Below are 23,953 nucleotides of genomic sequence, written 5' to 3' on the forward strand. Positions count from 1 at the left end.
TGTACAACTCAGTCACTTTCGGTACATCTGCGGTGTTGTGTGACCATCACCTGTGTCAAGTTCCAAAACTTTCCTTCCCCTGAGAGAAAACCTGGTGCCCGTTAAGCAGTCACCCTCAGTGATTATGTGTTTGATTGTAGTCACTCGAGTGGGTGGGAAGTGGTTTCTCATTGTGGGTTCGGTTTGCATTTCCCTGATGACTTTTCATGTACTTACTGGTATTTGCATATCTTCTTTGGAGAAATATCTGTTCAAGTCTTTTGCCCAATTTTTAAACTGGTTATTTGCTTTTTTACTGTCGAGTTGTAAGGTGTTCTTTGCATATTCTCTACACGAGTCCCTGATCAGACATAGGATCTCTTCTTGATGGTGTGCTTGTTTACGACGACCCATATATACAAAAGGACTGGGGCTGGGCCCACGGGGAGGAAGAACGGTTGTGGCTGAGCCATGCCATGCGCCTCGGGGACACCAGGGCGGGAGTGGGTGGAGAGCCCTATCCTTCACCGTGGCTTCCCGCCACATCCTTCAGTGTTTGCTCTTCCCCCAGGTTGAAATGTTCCTTCTCGCCTACGCTGTGCGCCACACCATTCAGGTGTACCGGCTCTCCAAGTACAGCACTGAAGAGTTCATCACCGTCTATCCCACCGACCCCCCCAGGGACTGGCCGGTGGTGACGCTGATCGCCGAAGATGACCGGCACTACAACATCCCCGTCAGAGTGTGTGAGGAGACGAGTCTGTGAGACACTCCTGGACAGCCTGGTGACGCGGCTCGGTCCTTGGGACTGCAGGTCCCTGGGAGTGACCTCTGCGGACTCTTGGGCCTTGTGAGCCAAGCTGGACTGGAATGTTCTGAAGACTAGCTTTTGATAATCAGAATTAATCAAGTTTTTTCCCTCACCTATGATGCACTATGTTTCACTGGGGGCCTTCAGAGCACACCTGTTGAAAGGTGCAGACTACATCTCCATAAAACAAACACATTTGTATCAGAGGAGACTTATTTTGGAGAGGAATATGTTCAGAGCTCTCTCTAATAGTAAACTGGCTTTCCGTTTTTTTTTAAAGATGGTAATTTTTTTGTTTTGGTGGTGATGGGTCTCTGCAGTGCCCTTCCTGTGCACCTACGCGGTCTGCTTATATGGTAGAGTTCTGGGACAAAGCTTGTCAGCGGCCCAGCCGTAACATCCTCTGATAGTCTCATCGAGCAGTGGTTTGGATTTACATGTTAATTAAAGCTGTTCTAAGCAGATTGTCTAATGGAAGGTTAAGAACTGGGTCCCCAATAGTGAGTTATTTAAAGGCTGGAGAGGGAGCTGCAGGAAGAGGCAGTGGCAGCAGGACGTCCTGACTCTGAAGAACGTGACAGACGCCTGCGGTTGGGAACACACCAGGTCTGGTGCTGGGTGCAGGCGCTGGGTAGTTGGCGGGTGAGCGCAGCTCGTTGCTCTCTAGGATCGGGGCTGCTCCTTAGTCTCCACTTCCATGGATCCACCATTTTATAGTCAGAACAAGGCTTAGATCCACCTGCTTTTTTAGAGGAGACCAAGGCCAAGTGATTATTTTTTTGGAGAATGCTTCCGTTGCCAAATCCGTATGGCTCCTCTGTTGGATGAATGACAGCAAAGCGTCTCAGGCTTTTTCTGGGTAAGTTTAAACAGAGCGTGTGCTTAAAACTGACTGCAGCAGCATGGCCGAGCTGCATCTGCCCTTGATTTGGCTACGCCCTGGGGAGGCGGTGTTCTGGCCACGAGTGATTGCATGTCACAGGCTAGGGTGGTGCCTGGGGGCTGGACAGGGCAGCCCAGCTGAGCGTGGTCTGCATCAGGGCCCGAACCATCCACGTGGGGCGTGTACTGTGGCCACGGCGCAAGGGACGGGACGTGTCACTCTTTAGGACTGTCAGTGGCATCTGAATTGGCTCAGTATTTGTGGACGTGGTGTTACCCTGAAGCACTGAGCTTTATTTTATAGTAAGTAAGATCTTTATTTGGTCCAATTTAAGCTTATAGTTTATAAGCTATCTAATCCATTGTTGTTTTTTTCTCAGAGGGGCAAACCTTTTGTGATAGTGTTAGTTTTGCTTTCACTTAAAAATTAAAATTCTTGGTTGAGAAAACTCAGAGGACACATAAAACTATGCAGACTTTTACATTAATATTGATATTTTCCCCATTACCTCATCAATAATATTCACCACGTTTCGGTAGCTACTTCTTCATTGGAGTGTTTGAATTAAATTCTGCTCTGAATGTGTGTGAATGTGTTGAGAGGCTTTGCTTTTCACTGTGAAAGGCAGTGGTGCCTCAAATAAGGAGGCACCTAGAAGCCAAGTGAAAGTAAAACTGACGAATTCTTGTTGGCTTTGATGCTTCATTTTATGGAACTTATTTTTCATGTAACTTACAACAGGAAATGCTTACCGTTCATTCCTGAACATTTTTAAAAGCACAACTTCAAACACTTAGGTTGTATAAGGCAGTAGGGGTCTGTGTCCATCTAACCATTGGTGCATAGCCGCTGCTGGATTTAATAATACTCATGATCACCTGTCTTTGCATTTTGAGAATGTTCTAATCTTAGTGAACTTGTGTTGAGCTGGGCTTCTGGGCAGCTTGTTTATGTTTCATACTTTTTTCTTGTTCCTGTGTGTGATATTGTTAGAGTTTGTGCAGAATTGTGGTCTTAACCACCCCACTGATAAAAATTCACAAGGGTGCGTTTAAGTTGCTCTCTGTCCCAAGGCCTTATTACACTCTGCTCTCAGACTGCCATCCAGGCTTAGAGGGATCACAGCATAAGAGAAGTAAAGCTTTCAAAGAAACAGCACTTCAGGAAATATAGATGATTGGCCAACTTTAAAAATGTTTCTTTTTGTTGCAACATGCAACTATGGTTGCCCCAAGTTTTAATTCCATTTTTCATTCCTGGTCTTGGCCTGGTCGGGTGACATCAGCAGAATTGAAATTGAACTGAGACCAAAATGGATTCAGGAGGATGATCTACTCAGAGGGAATTTCTAAAATGATAGTGTTCCAGAAAAAGGAAGGTAGTAGGAGTGACACTGTGCTTACTTTCTGTCCCAGAGTTTATTGCAGGAGTTCAGTGGTTTGGACCCTATGGTCTTGGCAGAAGGATAATGTCTACGTTAAACAGGCGTGACTTAAACGTTTGAGCTCATTTAAGGTGCATTAAACCTAAAAGAATTTCCCTGTAACAAGTTCCATGGAATTAACTCTGCTCCCTGAGAACTTTTCCCACTTCCCCTCCTCACCTGCTAAGCTCCTACATTTACAGCATCCATTGATTTCACTCATAACACATGGAACAGTGAGGGTGGCAGCTGAGAACAAGCTGCTAATGTGGTCTCTTTCACTTATGATCTCAGCGTCGGGGGGAGGGGCGGGGATTTGATCTGAAATGTCAGTTCCTCTTCCTTAGAATCCAGCACATCCAAAAATGCTTTAAAGGCACAGAACAGGATTGACCCTGCTGTCTAGATAGAGCCATTTACACTTTTGTTATTCTGTTACACATTCGGTTAATATCTGATAAATACTGGTGTTTTTCTCTGATTGTGGAAAACAGACGTTGCCTTTGTTTTCTTTCATTATTCTTTTTTTCCTCCAATTCTAGAGCTTATCAAGTAAAATCTCAGGCCACCTGAATCTCACACCTCTGTCAGGAAGAAACATCTTTGTTGGTTTTTGTGTGCTTGTGTTTTCCTTTGTTTTTTAAGAGGCTGTGTTATTCCTCCTGCCCTCTTCACCCCAAGGTGCTCTTTCACTTGAGAGTTTGTAGTCTGCTTTTTGAAGAGCTTCCAGATGGTGACGGTTAGGTGCTCTCTCCCCTTTAATGATCTAGGATTCTTACCTCACAGCACAGAAGTAGGACTCAGATAGACTTCCTGGCTTTTTCTCCTTTTTGGTGTTAAAGTTTGATTGTTTTCCTCTCTCTCTCTCTTTCTAAAGCAAGACTTGGCAGGTACTCCCCCTTTGAAAGCCAGAAAGTGTTTTCAGAAGTGTAAACCTCCGGGGAATGTTATTTGTAGGCATACACAAAAATACATAGGTGCCTTTTTAAAAAGATCTGTATCTACTTAAAAGCAATAAAAAGGAAGCCCTGAATGTGTGTGGAGTGAATCTGAATCTGAAATGTGTGTGAAAGGTATAGAACCCCCACATAGTTGAGCACAGGCAGGGCACAGTGTCAAGGAATTTAAAAATGGCCCAAGGAACTGTAAGAACTGAAGAAGGAGGAACTGATTTTAGATTAAAAATGCCTTTTAAAAACAAAACAACAGACGCCTGACAGACCTCCATGGCTTACGTCATACAAGGATAAAAATCTGAACCAGTGGAAGACTTCTGTGCGTGGATTCTGCAAACTCCTTTTTCTAAAGTTTAAGTCCCCTGCTTAAACTTTAGAAGGAGACATGTAATGCTTAACTCTTTCGGAAAAACTTCTTGGTGATGTCTTCTGAGGGACTGGAGAGATCAGGGAGCCACTGCTGAGTTATGCAGTGAATTAAGACATGGGCAGCTGATGATTGATACCTGTGTGATCCAGTTAATAACTTGGAGCTGTGAGAAGCACAACACTAAACTGGTTTGGCTCCTCCCACCCTTGGTAGCAGTAGCAGTAGAAGCAAGGCAGGCTCGGCCGTGACCGGAAGGGACGTGTGCGCGTGTATGAATGTGCCTGCTTGCTGGCCTGCGGTCGCATTGGGACGTTCTTACGTACGCGAGGTCCCACAGCCTGAGACCCGGCCACATTTGGGAGGGTGAAGGTGAGCTGTCCCGTTTGCATTTTTTTTTTTCATGGTAAATTGATATTTGTTACCGGGAATGGTGGAATGGGTTAGTAGGCATAATTGAACTATACAGAGTGGTCATTAAGTCTGGAGATAATTGTAGTGAAAAGTCATATCAACAAGCCATTTATTGCGTATATCTCTGTTCCCAGGCCTTTATGGCCATCTGTATATTTCCATATTTTGAATACTCATTAATAGGGAGAACACTGACCAGAGCTTTATCACATTCTTGTTGATTTCTTGGGTGTCGTTGTGGGTCAGGGGTGAGATCGCCGAAACATGGGTAATCCAAGGAAAGGATACGGGGCTGGAGATAACCACGGTCTCGGCAATCTTTTGGGGGTGGTTGAGCTTAATTCTGAACTTTAAAATAATTTTTTGTACTCAAGACCTTTTGTATAGTGAAAAATGCCTTGATCTGTCTTCTCATAAATGGTGCTAAAATATGGTACTCCTACAGGAACCAGAGCAATCCACAGTAATGTTGGTCACGTCGAGTATTTCCTTGTGGGAAGAAGGCCAAAGTGAATGTATTTAATGAGCCCCCTTCTCGTTTCCATTGTCTTTATAAAAACGTTGCGGTATTGTTACTCACCTTTTAGCCGCTTCCGACTCTCTGTGTTGTGAATTCTGAGAGGGTAACGACCCACCTTCTGTCTCTGGCGGTGGTTTTCCTTCCTTGTCAGCCGGGCTGCGGGCTGCAGAGGGAGGGCAGCCGGGAACGTGGTGTGAACCTGGCCCGCTCGCCTTGGCTTGTTTAGCAGAGTGTCCTGTTTACACTGTAAAGTGTCAGCACCTGTCAGAAACCGCGCCTGCTCAGAAAACTGTGCCCCCAAGGCTCCCGTCAGCTTGGGGCCTTGGTCCTACCTGCGTCCGCGGCAGGAGTGTCCCCCGTGACGTGCTGAGTCTTCGTCTTCACCGTCAGAGGCAGAGCCTACTCGGGTTTTGCTGCCGATCCCCTGTAGCAACCTGGCCACTGAGGATTGTAAAAATAAATAGCAAAAAACAAACTTAGAAAATAAAAACTCAGAAGCCTGGCTGTGTTGCTCTGGTTAAATGCCTGACTTTGAGGACCTGGGAGATTTGGGTTCAGTGCTTTAAACCTTCCGGCACCTCCAAGACGGGCCTGTGATGCCGATGACTTTACAGTGTTGAACCTGTAGGAAGTGATCCGCCCAAATTAGATGCACACTTCTGGGCCTCTTGGGTCTGGATTCAAGACCAGTCTCATCACCCACTACTCGGGGGAGCTGGGCCCAGTTACCCCGCCTCTGTAGCCTCAGTCCTCACCTCCACCACGGTCTGTCTCCCCTGCGGGTGGGGGGAAGCAAGGTGCAAGCACTCAACAGAGTGCTTCCAGGAAGATCCCCTAGGCCTGCAAAGCAGGGCTGCAGTCACAGTCCAGACCCAGCCTGGCCGTGTGTTTGCCTGGGAGAGGCCCTCAGCGTGTGCAGCGTTCTTAGGTGTTTAAGAACCAACCAGACCGATGGGAGCGCACCCAGAAGTGTGATAGCAAGACCTTGCATGCACTGCGTACGAATCGGACTGCCACTGAAAGAGGTTAATCATCTGAAGAAGGGGGAAGACAGCAGGCTTTCACAGGTATTCTTGGGGTTAGAGGATGAAGTTTCGGCCACCGGTGCCCTACCTTCCTGTGAGTCAAAGAACTGAGTCTTTGCAAAATGGTGCTGGGCTTCTGAAGAACCCACTGCTTAGGGGTTGGGCATCCAGAGAGCAGCAGTGGCAGGTTGGTGATGGCAGCAAAAAGACCTCCCATGCCAAACAGCAACAGCAAGCTCTCCTTCCTTCACCGCCCCATTCAGTTGCGTTAATAAACTAAGTGCTGTAAATACACTCTCCCCTTTTCCCCTCCTCTTGTCTGCGTTGTGGTGCTGTCCTCGATTCCGAGGGCAGTGTTTCTGGCATTTCTCCTCCATCGCCTCCCCCCACGGTAGGAAGTGTGGAGAAAAACAGGGATCTGGGCTGTGGATCCTAGGGAGGCCCTTAGGAATTATAACCATCAAATGATCAAGAAAATACCGACTGTCATATGTGTGTAAAACGAGAGTATTTATGTGTATATACAGTACATTCCCACTTAACATGTCTCCCTTGCTCGAAATCTCGGCATTCTTTCTGCAGATTCTCTAAATTGTCTCCCCTTCCCACTCCTCCGGCCCCTGCCTCTTGTCTGGGCTCCGTGTGAGTGGCCTGGTAATGACCTTCTGACTTGCTGGGTCTGGAGGGTTCATTCCAGACTTCCAGCCCCCAGCACAGCTCCAGAGGCAAAACCGATTTGGCCCTGGGGCGGAAAAGCCCAGGGTGACACTCTCCCAATCAGCTCCCTAGGGCTGAGTGCGGATTCTTCCCCTCCCCTGTCCACGACCCTGCAGCCCCGCCCCGCACCCTTGCAAGACCCTAGCAAGATGGCTGAGAGGTCTGGTGATGGTGGTTTTTCGTCCTCTGTTACAATTTGGAATATTCATTTAAGCTAAGCTAAGGACACTGTCCTCCAAATACCTGCCTAGTGCCGTCTCCCGAAATCAAGAACTGGGATGCAGTTTATGGCAGATAAAAACACTGCCGTGCTGTGCCATTCCTGAGGAGACCACACTCCTCAGGATGTTGGGGAGGATGCTGAGAACAGAGCAAACACGCAGTGGAAGTTGTCTTTTACGTTCTTGGAGATCACATCCTGATTGTGCTAGATGGTGAGGAACTGTGATACACTAAGGTTTAAAAAAAATCTTTAGAACAATTTTATAATTAACATCATCGGCTATTTCCAGTGTTCTCAATTATAAGTAGTGCTATAATGAGCCTTCTCATTCATCGATCTTTTTATGCATCCTTAAATTGACCCTGTTTAACGCTCTTGGAACGTATTTCCAACCTTCCCTTAAAAGAGTTGCAGGGGGCTTCCCTGGTGGCGCAGTGGTTGAGAGTCCGCCTGCCGATGCAGGGGACACGGGTTCGTGACCCGGTCCGGGGGGATCCCACATGCAGCGGAGCGGCTGGGCCCGTGAGCCATGGCCGCTGAGCCTGCGCGGCCTGTGCTCCGCAACGGGAGAGGCCACAACAGTGAGAGGCCCGCGTACCGCAAAAAAAAAAAAAAAGAGTTGCAGGAATTTCACCCTCACCAGCAGGTACTGCAGAGCCTGCTTCATTGTCCCCCGGGTGACACTAGGGGTAATTTAATTTTAAACTTTGACCACCTGGCAAGAAAAAAGAAAATGAAAAGAGAAAGGAAGGCGTTCAGCTTTAAATGGCTTTTGATTCTCATAATGGTGAACATTTTTCCTAGCTATTTATGGGTCAGTGGTATTTCTTCCCTGCGTTGCTTTTATACGTCCTTTGCCCATGACGTTAACCTCTTTCCCTAGTTGAGTGTAAGCTTGAAACATGTCACCGAATTGTCCTCTGAAGAGGTACCACTGCTCAACATTCCGCTGCAGAAGAGGGCCACTTTCCTTAGGCCCTTGCCAGCGCCGGGCTCTGTCGAACTTTGCGCTTTGCTGAGTTGATAGTTGGACTTTCAGTCTGTGTTCCTTTCCGCGAGCGAGGCTGAGCCTGTTTGCCTTTGTAGAAGCCATTCACGGGGCATTTTCTGGGAGCCGTGTGCTCATTCCCTTTGCCCAGCTGATAACAGTCTCTAACTAGGCAGTTGTATGTGAGAATACTTCCGGTTTTCCCATCTGTGTTTCACAGAGAGACTTAGGGCTGGGAGCTTCCAGAAGGGGGGCTGTCAGGGATCCGCGTCAAGCCCTTTTGGGGGAACCGGCCCAGGTTATCTTAGTTCATGGAGAGCTTGGCCGTAGCGACAAGAAGAGGGGGTTGGAGGTGAGAAGGCTGCAAGGAAGAGGGCTGTTATGCAGGGGGCGTAGCATCAGTGTGTGTTCGGGGAAGGCGCGTGTGAATGACTTCATTCATTCACCAAAGAATGTCTGCTCTGGGCAGGCACGTGCCGAAATGGGAGGCAAGAAGAGCCGGCCCAGCGCTCCGCTCCGCATCCCTCCCGGCCCCTCTGAGGCCCTCTCACCCCGCCCCGTGCATTTGTAACAGAGGCGCTGGACCAGGGGTAGAATCGCTGATCACTTACCACCCCGTCGGAGTTGGAGCGGGGGCAAGGAGGGAGGGCGGAGGGTGAGAGGTTTTACTCTTGGTGGTTGCTGTCTTACGCCAGCCTTGCGCCCTGGGCCTGCCCGGGGCTCAGCTCTTGTTCTCTCGTTCTCACACGGGGTGCTTCCGGGGGCCTTTGGAGACCCCGCTGCCCCCAGCTCAGGTCCTCTCCTCGGCAGTTCTCCTGAGGAGGCTGACGGCCCCGCCCCTGGCCCACCACTTCCTCCTTTGCAGTGCCAAGGGTGCAGTGTTACCTCCAGCTGCTTTCTTCTGAGCCCCATTCACCCCCTCAGGACCTGAGATGACCCGCAGGTCAGCTGGTCGATGTGTGTCGCCCAGGCCTTGCTCATGGGGAAGACCTCGGCGCCTTCTGCCCTGGTGAACGTGGCACGTGCCACCCCCCCGGGGCCCCCTCTCGTGCGGCTCACTGTTCCGTCAGATCGGATGGGCGAGTTGGACACCCGTCCACCGAGCGCCCACCACAGTAGGGGCCTATCTCAAGGTCTCTGAGTGTCTCCTGCAGAGCCTGGTCGTTAGGGTTAACGGGTCAAGGGACCCCCTTCCCCCTACCCCACCACACGCGCATGCACACACACCCCTGAGGAGGGGCGGGGCTCCGTGTAGCGCCTCGAGGAAACCGTCTCTCCAAATTCGCTTTTTAAGATATCTCTTCTTGGTCCTTTGATGCCCTCATGGTGAGTGAGGAATGAAAGCGGAAACAGGTTCTGGAAGGGGGTGTGACGTTAAGAAGCTTGGTGCAGGAGGCTGGGGCGCCATCAGGAGTCCCCGGTTTGTATTGCTGCTTCTCTTTGGGTGTTAGCATCCTCCTTTCTGGCCGAGTCCTTGCTTACTGCATGTAGCCCAGACTCAGCCTGGCGCCCACCCATGTAAGCGCAGGGCCCTCCTTTCAGCACCCCAATGCCTAGCGAGACAGGAAGGGCCAGCCTGGAGGAGCAGGGTGAGGTGAGCAGGCTGCTGGGAATGGTTGTGCAGGTTGTGCACTGCAAAACTCTAGATGTCATTCACATGATGGTCCAGGAGGACACATGAGCTTGGGGAAATAAGAACCAGCTTGGAGGCTTTTAGCATCCAGGCCTGAGGTGACCCGGAGCCCCTGAACTAAGCAGTGGGACTAAGACGTGCAGAGGAAGGGACAGAAGTGAGAGATAGTGGGAGAGAACCGACAGGGTTAGTGGCTTGACTGAGGGAGAGGTGGGACACAGTGTGGGCTGGTTTCCGGGTGGGTGCTCATGTGATTCATCTAGTCAGGAGGTGGCATGGGGGGTGGGGTGGGAAGGGTGCTAAGGCCCCTCTGGGACCCTCTGAGGAGATGTTGGGAGGTGACTGGACTGCAGCTCTTGAACCGGTCAGGGCTGGAAAAACAGCCCTGGGGATCCCCAGCGTGTATTTGGAATTGGAAACAGGCCCAGGTTAGGTCACCCAGGAGCGTGTAGAGCTGGATTCCCAACTGAGGTGGGAGCGGGCCTGGAGCCTGGGGTGTAGGGGGCCGCTTTGAGTCTCTCTTAAAGAGAGTGGAATTAAAGAGCATTGAGAAACACAGTTGGAGGGTGAGGAAGGCTGCTGACGTCTGGGCCGTGGCAGCATTTAGGGGAAAGGCAGAAGAGCAGAGCTGAAATAGGACGTGGCGTTGCCAGGCACGGGGAAGAAATTGCTTTTTGACTCCATCATGCGTGAACTTGGGAGCCTCTGTCCTAACAGGGCCCCAGGGCTGGGGGACACCGGAGCCGACCACAGCCAGCTTTCCTCAGCCACTTGCCATTAGAGCAAGAGAGCCTGGTACGTGAAGCAGATGAAAGAAGCTTAGGTGTGTAGTATAATGTAAAGTTTGATCATAATAGTTCTATTTGTTCATTCTGCTTTGGTCTCTGGATTCAAAGGTTCTGAACCTAAGATACGATTAGTCTTTGTTTTGTTCTGTAAAAGCTCTAGTAGTTTTTCTTTGTTGAAAGCAGGCCGGCAGTAATGTTCATAGATTTGTTGGCCGGGGCACTTCCAAACCACTTGGAAGGTTAGCAGACGTGCACGCCCGTCTTCACGCACTGCCATCGACGGCTCTGCAAATCCTGATGTCACAGTAGATGAGGGCTAGAAAAGATCTCGTTCTAGAGCAGAGGAGGCGGAACCAGAGGCATCCAGTAACTTGCCTGGCTCACAGCTAATAAGCCACAGAGATAGAATCAGTCCTCGCGGCTCCTGATTTCTTTTGTTCCTTTTGCACAAAAACCAGTGTGTTGAACTGTGAAATTAGCACGGTATGTACTGGCTTGCATTGTCCAGTGAGAAGCCTGGAGCTTGTTGGGGGCAGAAAGTAAGAATATAAGCAACGCCAGTATACCTTTCATCCCAGCATTGCCTTTAACAGTGTTGAAAAGGAAAACTCAGAAGAGGGCATAGTTTTCTCCCTGATATTAACAGAAACACCCCTTAGATTGTATCCAAACTAGTTATCATAAGCGGAAACATCCTGGAAGTTTGCTACCATTGTATAAGGTGTGGATGTGGTGGCTTGGGATAATTCACAGATAGGTAAAGGGGGGAGAGGCAGGCGTTTCAAAACCAGGAACTGGCTCGACGGTTACTTTGACATCCTCCTGATTGGAAGCCCTCAGCCCTCATAAAGGAAGACAGGTATGAACACTAAAGGTCTTCTGCAATGTGAGACAGGGTGGGGGTGAGGTGGGCTGGCGGCTGGGAATGGTTGTGCAGGTTGTGCACTGCAAAACTCTAGGAGGTGCCATTTACATCGCTGTCCAGGGGGACGCACAAGCCTGGAGAAGGAAACTGTTTTGGGGGCTTCTTTAGCATCCGGGCCTTAGGTGACCAGGAGCCTCTGAGCGAAGCCAGTGGGACTTAAGATGCAGAGGGAGGGAGGGATGTGCGAGAAACTAGGAGGGAAACTGATTGGGGTTAGTGGGACCCCCACTGGCGGGGGATGGGGGTGTCGTGGAGTAGGTTTTGGGGAGGATGATAATGTGATTCATCTGGGACGTCAGGAGACAGTGTGGGAGGGGTGAAGATTTGCCCCTTGTGGTAGGACTGCTCCCCATGGGGAGAATTGACAGTGCTCGGGCCAGCACAGCTCCACATCCTGGCATCACAGCCAAGCAGGAAGACGTGCCATAACCCAAGTGCCGTGGGTGGAAAGAACGATGACCTCTTCGACTTCAAAAACCTGTAATATTAGAGGCAAGTAATAGGGAAGCATGGTAGAGGCAGGGCTGAGATCTTTCGTTTAACTCAAAAACGTCATGAAACAGTAAAGAAAATATGCGATCTCAAGCAAGTCAGTAGCATGCTAACATCCTTGTTGATTACAGGCAGGTAATAAAACACATTCTCTATATAATCTTTCATAGGAGGTTAAAAAAATGAGAGCTATCATTCTCTGAGGTTAAGACGTTAGGGTTTAAAAAGAGAAATGCTTTTCACATAAAGACTGGTAAGAGCAAGAGTCCCTTAGATGTGGGCAGGAGGGGTTTTCACCTTTTCCTCTCACTTTCCTAAAGCCGGGCTATCTGGTATCCCCATTGTAGAAGGGGTGGGGAGAAGCCGGGCCTCAGAGAACTTTCAATATTATTGCCGTTATGGGAAGTAAAAATTCATTTTAGTACAGAATAAAATTTGAAGAAATAGGTCATATTTAAGTAAGACACAGAGCTTGGGGAAGTATCCCAGTGGGTAGAGGTTTCAGCTCTTTACCCAGGCAAAGGGCGAAATTTTAATATCCATGTACGTTTGACCAAAAAAGGGAAATTGTAGTCAGACTTAGGTAACCATGTAATTTGGGGTGTGTAAACAGACTAATGGTTAGAATAAGAAAATCAAGAAACTAAAAGCAATCTCAATCAATATGCTGGCCATTTAAGCTTTACTTAAAGTAAAATTAGAGTATGAAAGCTATTTGACAATATATGAGCACAAATTTCCTCCCCTCCAAAAAAAGTCCACAAAAGAAGCACATATAAATGCTCTTAACAGTGCGAAAACTTACATCTATTTAATCCATACACAGCACCTGTTTAAATGCAACATATATTTTATACCGACCTCTGCAGTCAGTTTTAATCAAGGCTCCACAGATATTTTAATGTGATTGATTGGTTTCGACAGTTTAAATTAAACCCACAGTTTTGATGAAAAACTGAAAAGCCTGTAAGCTGACAGCCACACAGAGAAAAATGACTCCCAGAAGACTTAACTTCTGTTAAAAAAAAAAATTCTGGATCACTGCTAATATTCAGATCTGAAACGGAGAACGAGGTAATTTTATCTTTCCGTTGCAGGATCCCGTACCATGTTCTAAACCCCAGATCCTGCATAGACTGTTAGACCAGGAAGGAGCCTTCACAGTAATGGCCTGAGCTTCTCATTGTTCAGGTGGCCAACCTGGACAGAATCCCGTTTGTGGCGCTGTCAGGACTCCTGAAGCTCTATGACTAGCTCCTTGGTCATTCCAGCTTTAGATATTTGCCCTCTCAATACATCACTAAGAAAACCAAATAGAGCATGGGCCCAGGGAGCAGCGTATTTGCCCAGAAGCCCTGCGAATGTGGTACCCCTGGGGGCGTGGCCTGCTTCCCAGTGACTGCTCCCTGCTTTGGCTGCTGGGTGACTGGTGGTCATGGGAACCCTGTACCGCCTTTGTTCCACCAGAGTAGCTTGAACTTCTCCTTCAGTGTCCGGTTCATCCAAACTGTGGGTCCCCCATGTCCACAGCCCCACACTTCAGGGAACCAGAGTCCACCTGGCCGTAGTGTTTCCCACCCCCAAGACACCATTTCTTGTCCCTGGTTCATGGTTGGAGAACATCTATGCCTCTAAATCTTATAGTAACGACCAATCTCCGTACGTCACTGAATTTCCATGAAGCTGGATGGTGAACGAATAGTACAAGCGTTTTTAGCTGGTCTGCCCCGTCTCCCCCCTTCTTGAACCTAAGGAGACCACATATACTGCTGGAGAGAGAAAGGCTTCCTGGCTCTTGTGCACTTCTGTTTGCATGTACGGATTTTAGAAGCCGATACCAAATCTTGTTAGTGAAGTGCACTTCGGGTTACATCTCCTAACTTAAAAAAGGGTACCATATAGAAACGTGTGCTGAAGCCGTGGGTAGGTGACAGCAATCTGTAAAAGTGCGTGGATCTTACACAGTCTTTCAGAGACCCTGGTTGATTGCAAATGCAGCAGAGAAGAAAATTCTCCCGGAACCACTTGGACTTGGCAAGGATGATTTAAAAAAAAAGACTTTGGAGGCCCATCTTTGGTGCTCTTCTTTGCGCAGAGTGCAATAGCTAATAGTTCTAACCTCCCCTCTGGAGGAGAAAGTGAAATCTTAAGCTCTCACCAGCTCGCCTTCATTGTTTTCCCTTTTGAGATCAGACAGTGAACTCTATAATTCGTTACAGCTTTTCTGACTTCGGAGTGGGGTTTGGGCTATTTTGATTATGTAATAACATATCCCTCATTTTGCACATTTGGGTAGTTAATTTTAGACATATAACCTTTAAAAGGGCAGGCAACAGGGTCTTTCCGTGTATCTTCAGATTTTCTCTACATCGTGTTTTATGTGTGGTTAGATCAGTCGATGAATCACGTGATGTTTTGCTGCTTCAAAGGACAGAAGTAGAGACTCCAAGTAACCACGTAGAGGAGCATCCTGAACGTTTACCAAACACGTTGCTTAAAAACATGCTTTTCTAGGTTCAAGTGCTTTTTATGAAGGAGCAGTGCGAGGGCGCGCCTGAGGGTGCCTGTCTTCTCAGAAGGTGGGCAGGAGCCTGCTTTTAGGGAATTGGCTGCACATGCAACACAGGCGTCTCAACACTTACAAATCTCCACGAGCTATACAGCCCTGCTCATTGCCCTTTTGGTTATATATTTAAAAAAAAGCTTAGGACTCAGAACATAAAAGGCCCCTCTCCTGGACCATGCACTGCTTTGATTGATGAAGACCTCATCCTAGGTTTAGAAGTCAGCTCGCCTGCAAAGAGGCCAGAAACCCTGACTAATGGGTACACACCAGCTCATGCAGTCCTGGGCACTGGTCTGTGTAGAGATTTACATAAGTAGAAAGATTATTAAATACAAGAAAATATTTCTCAAGATAATGTCATTTAATTACAACTATATAAATACTTTCTCAGTCTCTCTCCCACTTCAGTTTGAAGAAAAAAAAATCCAGTCAAAGAACTACTGAGTCTTTAAATGGATGTGTTTCTGGAAACTAAGGGTACAAAACAGTGGCTCTCCCCCTGCCCCTTCCTTCCAGAAGACCCCCAAATGAGAATGAGGTAGGAGGGTAGGGAGGTGTTAACTTTTTCACCTCTTGCTCTAGAGCTATCACTGAATAACTTTTCTGATATTTGGGAAATGCAGTGATTATCCCAGTCCCAAGAGAGACCGGAAAAGGCTGCATGTGGGGACCAACCACAGAGCCGGCTCCTGGTTGGGAAGTGCCCTGGGGTCTTGATGGAGCGGGACTACAGCGGAGCCCCCGGGCCTCCTTTCTCGTGGGCCTCCCGGGCACCTCCAGACGTTATTTGCTGGGAGGACTCGGGGAGTGAAAAGCCAAGCGCTTTTACTACTGTCGTGAAGCCTGGCCCCATCCCATATACCCTAAACTATCACTAGAAGTTTCCATTTCTGAGGGTATGGGCCATCCCTGGACAGTTTCAGAGCCAAACCAACTGCTGGTGCAAAACACATGTGCAAAACGAAGAAGATGGACTTTTGCACAAGACCAGCCTGAGGCAGGCAACGAGGGGGGCGTAAACCACAGTGACGTAAATCAGCGGCCTTTGTGCCCAAATGAAAGAGTCTCAAGTGAGGGCTTCCAGCTAACGTGCAAACCTCTGGACACGCCCTGAGCCGAGTGGCGGCCCTGGAGCAAGCCCAGCCTGCGTCCTCCGGCTCAGATCTTGGTGTCTCGCCCACGCCAGTGACACTGAGGTCCCGCTCAGAGCCCACAGCAGCTGCGTTGAGAATGACCTCGCCTGTGCCCCTCAGAAGGCAGAGAGGCCACGCGACAAGCCGCTCTTGACCTGAGCTGGCCCAGAGAAGGCCCTCGGGATGGAGAGACCACTCCGAGCAGCCCAGACTTCTCAGCATCTAAATACAAGCAGCTTGATGGCCCCGTGGTTTTGGATCCCGTGTGTCTACGAGGCATGGGTCCACACTGCGAAAGTCACGTCTGGTCTTTCCACGGTCCTTGACCTGAGACCCTCCAGGCACGGCTCCCTAAATACTTCTGTCAGCTGAGCGACTCGCATGGAAAAAGAAACCTGGGTTGGAGGCACATTTCTTTGGGCGGCGAAGTCAAAGGGGTGCCCCCCCTCACGCTGAAAAGTGGGAAGGAGACCCATTCCTCTTCCTCTCCTGTCTGTGTTGGTTAGAACAGCTGCAGAAGAACCTGCCAGCAGCGGGGTTTGCTCTGGAGGTTAAGGTGTGTGCTTGTCAGCCCAAGCTGTGAAGTGACTTTAGCAGCCCAAGCGAATGAAGGAACCCGGGAGGAGAGGGCATATGGCTGGAGGAGAAAGGTTTTTAAGACATGTGCGCCCTGTACAATCGGCAGCCCCGTCACGGTGGCCTGGGTCGGGGCTTGTTTCCTGTGTTTTCTGAAACTCTTAACAAAACACCCTGGCCCGTGACTCTTATCACCGAAGGTGTCTCTGAGGTTGTAATGCTGTGTTCTAATCGCATAATGAAGAGCCTAGCTGGTCTTCCCCGATTCGGAGGGAAAGAATTTGCTTTTTCAATTTACTCTTTAAGCTCCAACCCCACAAGCATGAAATACTAGTCACACATGTTAAAAAATACTGCTGTTTAATTTTCTAGTCATGTACTTTAAAAAAGCCGATACAATTAGATTTTTTCCCCCATCTTCTCAGATCTGCCCCTGAAACCACCCCAAAGCGATGCATCTTAATTCTCAGCGGAAAACCCGCTCAGAGGAAGCACATGAGGATTTGTCCCCCAGGGGTCACTGGGTGTCCAGACATGTGAACGAACCCTGTGATATTCATGGCTGACTCCGAGCCTTTACATTCTTTTTTCTATGAGGAACAATATGATTACGCGGCACTGAAAGCAATAAACGCAAAAGGCTTGACGACTTCTTTCTTTTTTGCCCTTCTAGCATATATTTCCATTCCCACTATTGTCTACATCAGCTGACCCATTTATACCCCTGTTGCTCATAATGAAAAATAGTTCTCTTGTCATTTGCTGACCCTTACATTTATGTACAAATGACAGACTGTAAAACTGCTGCAAACAAGACACACTGTTCATCGATACAATACGTTTCAACTGCAGGTATGTTGAGCACACGAGCTGTCACCGTATTGTATTAGAGACATTTTATTGAAAATGCGAAAATAGGAAATGTATCATAGCCTAAAATAAATTACATAACATATACAGTATATATTTATATCTTTAAAATATTTTTGTGTTTAGGTTCTTTCAGTCTAGGAATTTTGACTAAATCAAGAATTTAGTGAACTGTGTCCATATTTTTTTTTAAAGAAAAAACCCGCTTTCCAAAACTTAGAAAAATATACTGCACTGAATGGATTTCAAATGTGTCATTTCAGGGAATATCACATAGTGACTTTGCTATCGTTTATAAAATGTCTTGCTTTCTCGTGTGGTGTGAGAGGGGAGTACAGAAGTACACTCGGAATTACCTGTGCCGCACGGTTAGGACCAGGTCATAACTCTACTTTCAAAGTGATGATACAGCAACCTGGCATTAGAATGCTAGATTATGACTTAAAGCTTCAGTTCACTTTAAAAACTAAAACGTAAAGTTAGAATGCTCCGTCCGTTTCCCTTGCTCTAGTGCCATCTTCAGGAAAGGTGGGTGGAAAAACAAGCCTTCAGGGAAAGTCATGCCCAAGGACGCGGCAACCCGGAGATGCGCTTCGGGACAACTTTAACAAGGCAGCCCACGTACGTACAGGACAGGGCCTGAAAGTGAGCGCGCACTCAAACCTAGGAAGAGGCGAGGTGAAGTGCTATCGTTTGCATGTGTCAGTTTCTGCCCCCAAGGCACCTCACACCTTCCCACGGGAGATTATTTCCGTCCGTCCACCTGTCCAGCGCGTTCACACGTCGCATCCACGGTGCGGTGCCTCTGAGCCACATCTCTTGACAGTCACGTTACTGGGAAGCTGACCAAAGAAAGCCGAGTTGTCACCTATTGGTTCTCAAGAGCGATGCAAGGGGACAGGGTCAGTCTGTGGCCCGCCGGGCGGTGGTGTCTGAGGGGCGATGGACGGCACAGCCGCGGTCCTTTGGTTCCAAGGGGAGACTGTCCGAGGGGGTGGGGAGGCAACGTGGGCTACGAGGCAGCTATGTCTTCGGGGTTCTCACGGAGCGGGGGCATGAAGTCAGTCGTTTGGTTTGTTTCCACAAAGCAACGGCGAGACCGTTCTGCAGGTCCTCACATCAGCGTGGGCATACCCAGTATGCCAGAGTGGCCGTGAAACCGTAAGATCAAGGCCTCTTTCATTACCCAAGCGAAAACCAAAGACGAAAGCGGAACAAAACACGACGGGAGAGCGGATGACGCTGAAGTGTCATCTCGGCCGTCCCTGCAGCGCCCGGGGCGCCCGCGCCTCATTCGCGCCCCTCCTGCATCTCCACGGCGTCCGTGCCCTCCTCTGCTGGAGGTACGTCCGTCATCGCCGAGTCCTCCCCGTCGGCGGCCGACTCGTTTTCCATCTTCTTTTTCTAGACCAAAGCAGACTCATCAGCACGGGGCTGGGGCAGGGACGCAGCGCAGCAGAGCCAAGAGCAGGGGGAGGCCACGGGCTCTCCGGGGACCCCTCGCCGCGGACTGGGATCTCGTTTATGGCTGGGGCGACCTCGCCGAGGCTGCATCTTAGGCCAGCATGTTGCTTACAGTGGGGTTACTCGGGAGTGGACTGTGTGCCTGTGCATTCGGGGCGCGGGTGAGGGGTGGGCGGATCCTGTCTCCCACCTCCCCGCCCGCCCATCAGCTGATGGAGACCTGCCTTTGCCCGAGGACGCCACTTCCCTGCAGCCCCTGCCAGCGGGGGGCTGTGCCCTCCCCTCCCCTCCCCTCCATGGCCGTACGCAGACCGTGCAGACTCTGTCTCCTACACCTGGGGAGTGCCAGGCAGGTGCGCGGTTCTGTCTCCATCTCTCACCTGTTTCCGATAGACGTAGCATGCTGCTATGGCGACCATGGTGGATTCTCCCACAAACCCCGCGAGGAGGGAGCCCACGCCCAGGGTGGCTCCGTGTACCCTGGGGATGAGCACACAAAGGCCGTTTGTCTGTTAAAGCCCCGCTGAGGCACAAAGAGAGTCAAAACCCAGCCAAAACCCAGGAGAGGTGTAGACAACAGGGGGACCTGACGATCGCGTCCGAGATCTGCTGGTTAGGGCTGCAGCTAGTAAACGGGCCACCTGCAGGGGGAGGGGCCTGGAACTCCGGGCCAGGCAGCTCTCACTCCTGCGTCAGGTCTCAGCTCAGCATCTCCTGGGGGAGGGGCACGGCTCCCGCTGTGAGCCCCCAGCATCCCGCCCGTCCTCTCTGCACGGTGAGGTTTCCCACGCCTTGGGATGGACCACGCCCCTTCCCCAAGGGACCGGGAGCCCCTGAGGACCAGGGCGACGCCCTTGCTCCCTGGTGTTTTTCACCTTCCTGTGCCTGCCACGCCGTGATAGACGCTCAATGCGGTTTGTGGACGGGCCTGACCCCGAAAGTACTTTTCTGGAATGGATCTCGACAGCCTCCCGCCTGGGCCTGGGCAGCGAACCAAGGCATCCCCCGGCATTTCTAGCTCTAGACGTGCTTGGGGATTTCCCGGGAAAGAGCAGATGTCGCCTTCTGGACAGAGCGCATAAGCGGCAGCAGGACCTGCAGGACCCCCGACCACGTACCCCAGGTAGGGCAGGACCACGAGGCTGGTGATGAGCACGATGATCCGCAGCACCGAGCTGGGGGCCAGGACGAACGTCTTCTTCAGGGTCATCAGCCACCCGGTGAGATGGGCCCTCACGGTGACTGAGGGGAGAGCCGAGGACTCGTCAGCAACGCCCCGCTTCTCCCGTCCTGCTGCTTCCAACCCCCCAGAGACCCCGCAGCGCATCCAGGGTCCCTGGGCGGCTGCGCGGGACCCAGGCCTCGCTGCCATTGCCCTGCGCTGGTCACCTCGTCTTCCCGCCGGGGCTGCAGATCCCCCTCCCCCCTGGGGGAGCCCCGTGCCCACCTTGGCTCCCTCGCTTCACAGCCTTAGTGTCCAGACAGTGGGCTGTGGGCAGCCCCTTTCGCCGCCGTGACCTCCATCCCTGGGGCATGGGGCTGCTGCCAGTCCCTCCCCCACCCCCCGCCCCGCCCCTGCCCCCGCCTAGCCTCAAGCTCTGATCACGCTGGTCTAGAAAACTCAGAGAGAAGCGGCAACTTGATGGTGATCCAGGTTGACTCTGGGAGGAGAGGAGCTGGACCAGAAGCTGGGTTTCCCAGCCCGCAGGCTGGGGGAGGTGCAGAGGCGGGAGGCGTGGGTGAGGAAGAGGGACGGGCATCCCTTCCCTGTTTCCTCCCCAGCATCCTGACCACTGGTCCTCAGCTGGCTCCCTCGTTTTCATAAAGGCCTCACAACGTGTTCCCGGTACCCTGTCTCCCCACCCTGACTTGTGAGCTTCCGGAGGGCAGGCAGGGCACCAGCCCCAGCTCCAAGGAGGGGCTCCAAGGACAGTGCGTCAAGTATTGACGGGCTGGTTTGGGGCACAGACACCCTGGGCGACATTTAGGTTTGATCTGAAACCGGGTGGGGTTTGGGGAAGCGGGAGGCTTAGCCCTTCATCCCGTGTGGGCGGCAGCAGGCATAGGCCTATCGAGGGGGAGGAAGTGCTCATTCCTGGGGTGAAAGCTCGTGTCCAGGGTACCTCTGGAGGAAGAATCTGCAGTCTTCCTGGTCTGACGCCGGGCTCTGCCCGCCCCAGGTGGAAGCATTGAATTTTTGAGACACAGACACTCACTTGTGTTTGGCCAAGGGAGAGGGTGAGGCCGCGCGGGCGGGATGCTAACCTGATTGGCCCAAACCCAGCAGATGGCGAAGACAGGTGGGGCCGGCTGTCTGCAGGCCCCGGGGTCTGACAGGCGAGGAAAGACGAAAGGCGAGTCCCACCCCAGTCCTAGCTCTGGGACCTCCAGCGCCCGCTCAAGTCCAGACTGGGGAGTCAACGGCACGCGCCTTGATCTCCACCAAGTGCCGCCTCTTCCAGGTGGCGCCAAAGCTTGGCTCCCCCGGTGACCCCCACCCCACCCCAAGGACCAGAGGGCACCCCAAGAGTCTCCAGGGATGCCTGGCATCTCAGAGCAGGGGCAGCTCGTGGCCTGACTTGGGAACAGGCGCAGGGTGGCAGGTGTGCCATCGGCCCCGGCTTCGACCAGCTCCACGGCCCATTTCTGGCCTCGGCTCTGACTGGATTCTTCTTTTCTCCAGCGGTCCTTTTAGAGCCTTAAGACAGGCATAGATTTGTGTAGCCATCACCGCAGTGAAGACACAGAACTGTTCTGCTGCCCCTGGAACTTCTCATGCTCTCCCTTTGGGCTCTTTTGACTGAGTTTGCAACCACTGTCCTTTAAGAAACAAATGACACCTGTTCGACTGGTTTCTCAAACTTTCGACTGACTGGATAATGTCTTCGCATCTTTTTAATCCACTGTGAAATTTGAAAACTTAAAAGAAATTTTTTTTTGGGGGGGACAGGACTGCAAACGTTTGCCAACAAAGAAGACTGAATCAGGCATGAGGGGAAATAGGAATTTTTCTTTCATTCTCTGTTTACCTGGAACCGGGAAGAAGGAGAAGATTCGCAAGGGAACGACGCAGAGTTCTGCGAAGGCGAAGTCCACGCCGATGATGTCTATCAAAATTTTCTCGGAAACGTTGGGAGTCCAGAACATCACAAAACAGAGCTGCGGGGAAGAAAGACGGGAAGCGAGGTTGTTAGAAAAAGGTGTACGTAAGTGAGATGGGAAGGCAGGTGTCACGTGATCCCCGAGGAGCTAGGAGAGAGGGTGAACCTGCCCGATCAGGGGACTGGCACATGGGTCCTCGAGCTGCCTCCGCCTTGCTCTGTTCTCACCTGACAACACAGGCCCTGGCCCATTCGCCACACCTGCCCCAAAGGGAGCCTGGCAGCGGGGCCCATGTGACAGGAGGGCATCTGAGCGGGTAGCCGGGCCAGTATGGAAGGCTTATCTAGGCTGCTGGACAGCTCAGTTAGTTCAGGGTGAGCATGTCTATTCATGTAATTTTTACATTAATTTTAACCAAACAATAAAAAGTGACCTGAAAGCATTTGGACGCAGGCAGAATTGCATTGAACCGGATCTGGGAGTAGGAGAAAAGGCGAGGGCAGGTTGGGAGAAAGCTATTGCGGGGACCAGTTCTTAGAGGCCTGACTTTTTAAGCTTTGTGTGTGTATAACCGATTGAAAAGCTGAATTTAAAAATGTAATGCTATAACTTTGGAAGAGAATGTCAGAAAAATGCCAGTTGCATAAAACACTTCTCTCCCTTTCTTAAGATGTAAGTGATTCTTCTCTAAAATGAAAGTGAATGCATTATAAAATGAATTGCATTCGTGTAAAAACAGAACACTGAAGTTTTAGACTATAACGACCTTTAGGTTTTGGGTAAATTAAGTTTCATGGAATTAGGCTGGTCCTGTTTACTATGTCATGTTGAAATATGTTAAAAAAATACCTTGGAGGGTCCGTTATAAATACGTTTCACTTTTATAAATGCAATGGAACTTGTATTCTATCTTGTATTTTTCAGCATCTGGGAAGAGTATCCCACTTGATTTTCGAAGATGACAGATGTACCATCATTTAACCCTACTGCCTGATGCAAGTACTTACACCCCATCTCTGACATGAAGGGAAAAATACTTCCTAAGATCTAGCAACTCGGAGCTCGGAGGCTGTATTACCTAGTGTCCTGGACAAGTAGCCCTGCCATCTTTTCTCACTGCAAAGCTGCCAGCCTGAAATGGTGGGCTGTCACTCACGCCTACGGCCCAGGAATAGTGGCAATTTCACGATACGTTCACAACGACACTGAGCACAGCACTGGGACACGGTTCATTTTCTTGACAAGTAGATTGATCATCCCTCCCTTCAAATATTTTCCACAGCAGTAAAGCTGTAAAGAATTAAGATAAGTGAGCATTGCCCCAACTCTGGACTGGATTGTGCATCAGGACTAATGGAGGATAAGCTATCCTGGGTTTCCTCTCTGGCTGGAGGGAGCTCTCCAGGCTGCGTTCTGCTAAAAAAAAATAAACAACTTAAGCTTCCAGGAAAACCATCGGCAGGCTTTCCTTATTTTGTAGCCAGTGATTATCTGAATGTGAGATAATGCCTCCTGTTGCAATCTCTCTGTGCCTTGCGAAATCGCCGTGAAGTGCCTTTTAAATGACCACAAACCGAGGAAAAAGGAGCGTGTAATTGCATGTCAGAGAGGAAGGTGCGAGCAGGCACCGGTGGCAAAGGTCAGTGCTCCCTCTGGCTTCTCTGCACAGATAATGGTCACCTGGAGGCTCTCCACTGCCCTGGAGGAGAAGGTCAGTAACCTTTGGAGGCGTCCAACCTGAGGACGCAAGATAGCAAGTGCACCCAAATTACTGGAGACACTGACATAAATATCGAGTAACCAGGGTGGGTGACTGCAGTCTGGTCCCTTGAAAGCAAAACAGTAAGGCTCGGTGGATCTCTAATAGAGCTTCCCAGGAGGGAGGCTTGATATGTCATTTCTAAAAGTCGACAGTATGATTTAACTTGACACCACTAAGCCCCTCTGTTCTCCATCTGGTATCTGTCTGTGCCAAAGACACCCCACAGGCCCCTATCAAGGCCACGGGCCACCGAGGTGCTTCTTCTCGGGTTTTCAGCCCCACACACCTGCAGCCTAGATTGGGTCTTTCTAGATCGGTGTCACTGAATGCTCTCAG

At 50.3% G+C, this 23,953-nt stretch overlaps 2 protein-coding genes across 4 annotated transcripts in view; one reads left to right on the plus strand and one right to left on the minus strand.

The window, feature by feature from the left end:
• The window catches only part of OTULIN (OTU deubiquitinase with linear linkage specificity), a 49,979-nt gene extending 26,884 nt beyond the window's left edge, over positions 1–23,095 (plus strand). For 2 of the 3 annotated variants that reach the window (XM_079917306.1, XM_079917307.1), the window contains one exon: positions 551–6,182. In XM_079917306.1, the coding sequence (XP_079773432.1) occupies positions 551–745 (195 nt within the window). In that variant the 3' untranslated portion in view covers positions 746–6,182. Of the gene's footprint in view, positions 1–550; positions 6,183–22,779 lie in introns of those variants that run through there. The other variant, XR_013827652.1, reaches the window with a different exon arrangement.
• ANKH (ANKH inorganic pyrophosphate transport regulator) overlaps positions 15,687–23,953 on the minus strand; it is a 140,092-nt gene continuing 131,825 nt past the window's right edge. The window contains exons 9-12 of the mRNA XM_079917305.1: positions 21,783–21,912; positions 19,872–19,995; positions 19,134–19,233; positions 15,687–18,693 (exon numbers count right to left, since the gene is read on the minus strand). Of these exons, the coding sequence (XP_079773431.1) occupies positions 18,580–18,693; positions 19,134–19,233; positions 19,872–19,995; positions 21,783–21,912 (468 nt within the window). The 3' untranslated portion in view covers positions 15,687–18,579. The remainder of the gene's footprint in view (positions 18,694–19,133; positions 19,234–19,871; positions 19,996–21,782; positions 21,913–23,953) is intronic.

Source organism: Stenella coeruleoalba (assembly GCF_951394435.1).
Source record: "Stenella coeruleoalba genome assembly, chromosome: 3".
Lineage (NCBI taxonomy): Eukaryota > Metazoa > Chordata > Mammalia > Artiodactyla > Delphinidae > Stenella > Stenella coeruleoalba.